Here is a 6,576-nt window from a genome sequence, read left to right on the forward strand (position 1 = left end):
GTTGGCCTAATGGACCATGTACTGGTGCACTTTAGTGCAGTCCATTTTGAGCCTGACTTGAATGGTCTAAAGGTCCCCTGATGTGTTAGGGTGAGGTTATTTAAGAATAGTGCAGCCTTTTCAGACCTGACTCAAACAGTTGGTCGAGTTTTCTTCTTTTAATTTTGTTTTGCACTATCACTAGCACTTTCAGGAAAAGTAATAGGTTCAAAGCTGCAGCCATCTCAAAACATCCCGAAGTAGCAAGCATAAAATATTTTGTTACAAACAAATGAACCATTGTGGCAGTCATCATCGCCGAGCAAAAAACAATTCCCAAAATACATGCATCGCAGCAGAAAATCGAATCTAGTTTCCTTTACATTAGTAGCACAAGCAGGGATCAATTGTCAATGGCAATGACCTCATATTCCTACTGTTTTCACAAGGTAAAAAAATACAATTTACCTTAAGACAAGTACAGTATTCTCTCCATTTTACCATAAAAAGTCCAGAACACGAGTGAAAAACAAGCAGTAGGAATAAGAGAGCGAACAAGGCAATCGAAACACATCCAAAATCTGCAAGACTAAAATCGAAAATTGAAGTGTAAAAGCTGCATACACTGACCGCAGCTAAAATTCCAGCAGCAATGCGGTGAATTAAACGTTGCCATCTCCGGTAAATTACACAAAGAATCATGACTCTAAAGTAAATGTCATCTGGATAAAATATAAATAGACCTTTAAGCTTATTCTTCAAAGCCAAAAAGCTTTACAAGGGAAAATGGGAAAATTAACAATAATTTAAACAGCCAGCTCTAAATTGCTGGTCCCAAAGGAAAAATAACGCACAGCTGTACCAACAACCTCTTTATTATGTAACATCAATAATTAAAATGCTCGAAATATAAAACCTAAGCTATATGCATGTCATCAGATAGTCCTCCTGTTATTCAGGATGCATCCACCTTCTTCTACCTTCTTCCATGTCACCAGGGAATTAAGAAATTTCATCACCTGAAGTTTCCACCGTAAGATTTGACAAAAGAAAAGCGAAAAAGAAAAGGAAAGAGTTCACAGAAGATTTTTACCTCAATTGGATCCTTGAGAGAGTAAACTGCACTGGTTTCTTTGGGTCTAGATGATACGAGAATTCCATAACCTCGATTCCCCTCCCGGAGCACCTAATGTTAGACCAATTTACCACATAAAACTAAGCACGCCACCTTTTCCCTCTATATGAAAATTAAAGTCCTTGTCAAGATTAAATTCAATACCTTGAACGCATCCTCATCTGACAGATCATCGCCGATATAAATTGGGAGCACGTCGTCTCTGTTACTTAGCCCTGCGCACCACAATTTATGAAATATAAATGGTTAAGAAAAACAAATCTGTACTACCAAAGATGTTTGCAATCAGCAATCTCACCTAGAGATTCTAGCAGGAATTCAACTGCCTTCCCTTTATTCCAGTCAATCATTGGACGGACCTCTAAAACCTGGTCACGTAGAAAGGCAAAGTCCAAAATCATAATCAAGGAAGCACCATATAGATAAAATCATATCACTACCATGAATATCTAGCAAACAATCATAATACCTTCCGTCCATGAGTTGTCCGCAAACGAGGATACTTATCTAGAATATCCTGAACACACTGTGCAATAGGTTGCCAGTTCTAAAGTCAAGTAGAAGCAAAAGGACTTGGTCAAACTTACAGTGATGCTATGAGAGATGTCTAAAAAACAACAGATTCCCTTACCTCCTCGTCTACATTTCGGAAATGCAGAGAGACACAAAATTTGTGATTCTCGACTTTTGCACTCTCGATTCCCTTAGTATTCTCGACAAGGGTTCTAAAAACCTGTGTGAAATTGAAGTGAGTCGGTTTACCCTCTGAAACAATGATGTAAGTGCTCTGTTTTATACATGAAAACACAATAATAATGCACCTCATCGATCATAGGTATAAATTCTCTAGCAGGCTGGAACAGATTAACCTCCTTGCCCTATGAAACTCATACATAAGGTACAACGACTTGATTAGGCTGGGAAAAAAAATCAACATAATCTCTAATCCCCTGGAATCCAGTTTTGATGGGAGCGTGAAGACAATCACATACATAAAAAAGTCAGTCATCTTATACCTGTTGGTCAGTAGTAGATTCAGTATAGTTTGGATGATCATTGGACACTGAAGCTTTTCCTACAGGGCCCAAAATGTCCATCCCATGACTACCAGCATAATATAGTTCTGTTAGTCCTACCAGCTGATAAACCTGAAAGAATGCAGTAATTTAGCTCCCAAATCTATGGCAATAAATTATAATTATACTATAAAAAAAAGGATCGCGCGCATAATGAAGAATTCTCCCCTCACCTTGTCACGACTTCTTCCGCTAATAATCGCCGTTGGGAAACACTTCGCAACGTTTTTTACAATAGAACGCATCTGAAAACAGTTCATATCAATTTAAAGAAGTAAATGTCAAATGGTAAAGGATAAAGGATAAAACATTATCATGTTGAACGTCCAGAAAATTATGAGCAATCCTTACATCATCAGACATAATCGCATTATCCGGGTCATCTACAATTGGAGAAAGAGTCCCATCATAGTCTAGAAACATTGCTATCTTCTTGTTTTTAGCAAAATTTGCAATTTCCTCAAATGAATTGAGTGCTGATGGATGCTTGAACTGCACAATAAGGAAAGGAAGGGAAGAAATGACATACAAGCAGAACATAAAACACCATGATCCTTTGTTCTAAAAAACACATTTGTAGTTAGCAATTGTGAAATTTGTTAATCATATGGCATGACAAATTATAAACAACAAAGCAAGCATTACCATCCAGGAACTGTAAGCGGTGTCAGAACCATCCTTAAAGAGCTTCTTCCGAGGGGGTGATGAAGATTTCATGGCATCCAGCCATCCACTAGAGCAGACTTCGTCAAGCTTCCCTGGCTTTTTCCTACTATACTTGCTAGAGGAGAGTGATCCTCCTGGTGGTGAGTAAGGCAACAGATTAGAACAGATACCGAGCCTTGAACTGTTTATCGATGCAGGGTCAGCGAGAACAGGAGAAGAATGATTTGACTCGACATCCATCGTAGCCAAATTACTTGCAGCAGAGTTGTTGTAAAGTATAACTTAATCGAATACAAATTTATACAGAATTTTTTCACCCGACCATCTTATCAATGAAAAACCACCTCTTCAAAGTTTTCTTGTCACTACTACTAGGAAAGCAGTCCATCAAGCAGGGACTTCCTGAGAACTGTCAGGACAAACCATTAAATATTTGCTTCAAAATAAGAATGTATGACTGAGCAAAACCTATATCCATACCTTCTCATCTCCGAAACTACACAACATTTGTTGGATGAAAGAACATTATTTGCGCAGGATTTTCGAGAAATGAAAGTATGGTTCCAGCAAAATGCACCAAAAATATCTGTACCAAGAATAACAAAACGCGGCATGTTTAATTAGTCCCGTGAACACTGCTTTCTACATAAAAGAGTCTACAATTTCACAATGGAAACTTGGAAACTGCTAGCGATCAAATCAAATGGACCAAGTTTGTCTTGAAGAGACGCAGAACTTCCCCTAAGCAATGTTCAGATTTTGACCACCATTAATGTGTAAGACTAGAAAATAGCTTTTCCACATAAGCCAGCTATCCTGATGCTGACGTTGACATTAGAAGTTTTGAGAGATACAGGCGAGATCAGAGGCCTAATGACTACATAACAGATCATAACACTTTTGACAAATGGGATTCCAGAGGACATCAAGTATTTTGCACAACGAAAAGGACAGGCATGTAAAGAAAATAAAAGGAAAGGGACATCAACGTGTGAATTTGACATGTCAACATATATTTCAGCTCATATATTTTCAGATTGCGGCAACATTTTGAAGAGCAGCTTTATTCAAGGTAGAAAATGACGCAAATGAAGATAAATACGCAAACAAAATCAGGCAAGCAAAAATTAAACAAACATGAAGCCAATCCCCATTATGTAAAATACTCATGATCTAACAATCAAAACTTAACTCAAAATTATGTAAACATACGAAAAACATCTAATTGGGTTGGCCGAATCACATCGAGACTTATAGTTTGCTAGAGACATAAACTTTAGGTAAGAAAAATCAAGATACACTACTGCATCAACCAAAAAAAAAAAAAAAAACATGAACCAGCGCATATATTTTTGTTACATTCTTTAAAACCTCCAAGTGACAACTAACATTATTAACAAAAAAAGAAGAAAAAGAACATGACTGTACCAATACTCGACAGCACCCCACTAACAACACACTAGATAATAATTATAATCCAAGAACCATGTATATAATTGTTAATTTGCTAAAATAATTTAAATAATCTCAAAATATTCTCCACCTCATCCACTACCACATGGTGTGCCACTTCTTCATCGAGATGCATTCCAGTATCAAGAAGATAAAGATAGCAAATATTTCTGGGACTTCCAATTTTTCTAGCAACAATACACAGAACATATTCATAATGCAGAATACTATATATGATGAGCGTGTGTGTGTGTGCGCAAACACCAAAAAGGTGTGCCTATGCGGGCCTCTAGAAAGGTTATAATTTCAGCTGTGGATCTAATTTATAGATGAATTTTTCATATGTCCTACTATGACAAAAACACTACAACTACCAAAACGACCTCAAAATAGTTATTTAAGACATAGTAAAACATTCAGCAAATGTATCAACTTTTTCTCAATGCGAAAACTTTCTTTGGGGTTTTTTTAGGTGTGAAACGCCAGTCGGAGACTTTTTAACTCCTGACTATATATACAATTGACAGCTCAAATCTCTATCATGATCACACCATTACTGCCAGGCAAAAACAGCTTTGCAGCAAAGAATATAAATCTAAATTGTAAACAACACAAAGGTTTATCTTTCCCATTAGAGGGTCATTATTTCACAAGAGAAAGCGATTAACACACGTTTTAAAACCTCAACAAACAGATTTACCTTAATCATAACAACCGACAAAAAAGAAATTTATGGTAAAATGAAGAAACTTTACAGCTCGGTTGTCAAAATCGCCTGATATAATTAATTAATTAATAATTAATTAAATATAAAAAACAAATCAAAGAAAGAAGAAATCCTATAGCATGAAAAAAAAAAATCAAAATAATTTCACCAAGAACCAACTCAAAAGGCATTCAAAAGTCATAAACCCTATTGTCTGAAAACTCCCAAAATGAATTGAGGTCAAGCCAAGGAAAAGTCTCCAATATTTATGGTTTAAGAGAAATAAAGATCTTCAAAAAGATGGCAACTTTAATAAGTCAAGGGGTTTACATGTCTAAACAGAAAGAGAGAGGAGCCAAGACAGATCTCACAAAAAAGGTTCCTGTTTTTCACTGATGTTGGCACAAAGGTTATAACAGCATTGCACATGAAACATGAAAATATTTTCAGATTCTACAATAAATAAACAAAACAAACAATAGAGCTCACACCTAATCCACGAGTTAACAAAACGTGCCGGCCTGTTTTTCTCTTTCCTTTTATTTTTTCCCTATCAACCAAACAGGAGCTGATCTCTATAATGCAGTTTCCAGATAAAAAATGAAAAATCTGAAGATCCCACAAAGAGGAAAAATAAGAACTGTGAAATTAAATAGGAAGAAAATAAAAACAAGTATGAGGAGCAAGAGAGAAAAAAAAAAAAAAAGAGCGAGAGAGAGAGGGAGCAGTACTCTCATATACACACAATGAAAAGCGAAGGGAATAATCACCTCGTTGTTAATTAGAAAAGTTGCAAAGGAGGCTTAACGTGAGAGAGAAAGTAAAGCAAAGAAAGGAAGGGAAGGAACTAAAGGCGAGAGGAACGAGTATTTATAGAGTTTGATGCGCCTTAGAAGACGTGCTTAACAAGGTAAACCCTAAAACCCGGTTATTGAATCAGGAAACACACTGTAGTTTCCCTTTTCCGAAAACGCAAATCTTTAATAAAAATATGTATAAATTAAGTATTGGATATTGATTACTATAATAATAAGAAAAACTTCATTTAATTGCTTTTGAAGCATATGCTTATGTAGGCAAATGTAAGTTGTGATTCCTCGCAAATTCAACGGTCCCATTGTAAGTGTTGGACCGTTTAATATTTTTTTTGGATTAATATAAATATTTATATTGATTTATATATATATTGATTAATTTTATACAACTTAAAATTAATAATTATATAAATTTTTAATAATTTTAAAATTTATAAAAATCAAGTTAATAACTTCTAGAAAACCTAACTATTTAATTTTATAAAATACAAACTTGGTCGGTGTGGACCAAATTAAATATAACGATGGACCAATAATTATACAATATCTCAGTCTCTGTAAAGTTGGTGTAGTTGAGGAGCCATAACTAAGCTGGTATTAGCGTCCTTCCTCTGCAACAAAAAAAAGAAATAATTAAATTGGCGCAATATATATATACACTTTCCAAAAATAAGAAAAAGGGTTGCTTTCATTTTTTTTATATTTTTTGAATTTGAATCTTACAACCATAACTTAAAAAAATAAATA

General features: G+C 35.2%; 1 protein-coding gene across 4 annotated transcripts; it reads right to left on the bottom strand.

Moving 5' to 3' along the window:
- Nucleotides 1–574: 574 nt before the first annotated feature.
- On the bottom strand, nt 575–5,886 carry LOC105132259 (probable trehalose-phosphate phosphatase F). 4 transcript variants are annotated; one of them, XM_011035628.1, is made up of 14 exons: nt 5,785–5,886; nt 5,506–5,623; nt 3,337–3,442; nt 2,836–3,265; nt 2,542–2,682; nt 2,364–2,435; nt 2,131–2,262; nt 1,936–1,992; nt 1,746–1,847; nt 1,584–1,661; nt 1,413–1,482; nt 1,259–1,329; nt 1,073–1,165; nt 575–998 (listed from the first exon to the last, which is right to left on the bottom strand). In XM_011035628.1, exons 4-14 carry the CDS (start codon nt 3,094–3,096, stop codon nt 915–917), a joined length of 1,161 nt encoding a protein of 386 aa, XP_011033930.1. In that variant the 5' UTR covers nt 3,097–3,265; nt 3,337–3,442; nt 5,506–5,623; nt 5,785–5,886; the 3' UTR covers nt 575–914. The 4 variants fall into 4 exon arrangements, with proteins under 4 accessions (XP_011033930.1, XP_011033932.1, XP_011033929.1 ...); XM_011035630.1 differs by lacking the exon at nt 5,506–5,623 and having other exon boundaries at nt 2,836–3,258; XM_011035627.1 differs by lacking the exon at nt 5,506–5,623.
- Between the last annotated feature and the right edge of the window lie 690 nt (nt 5,887–6,576).

This window comes from Populus euphratica, unplaced genomic scaffold (genome assembly GCF_000495115.2).
Source record: "Populus euphratica unplaced genomic scaffold, PopEup_1.0 scaffold39.1, whole genome shotgun sequence".
NCBI classification, from domain to species: domain Eukaryota; kingdom Viridiplantae; phylum Streptophyta; class Magnoliopsida; order Malpighiales; family Salicaceae; genus Populus; species Populus euphratica.

What these genes read in the sequence shown, in the direction of transcription:
- LOC105132259 (XM_011035630.1), bottom strand. Translation starts at nt 3,096, where the DNA reads ATGGATGTCGAGTCAAATCATTCTTCTCCTGTTCTCGCTGACCCTGCA. An exon ending in TTATACCTATGATCGATGAG is followed by an intron (nt 1,848 to 1,935) that starts GTGCATTATTAT and finishes AATTTCACACAG; the next exon opens with GTTTTTAGAACCCTTGTCGA. An exon ending in TCCGAAATGTAGACGAGGAG is followed by an intron (nt 1,662 to 1,745) that starts GTAAGGGAATCT and finishes ACTTGACTTTAG; the next exon opens with AACTGGCAACCTATTGCACA.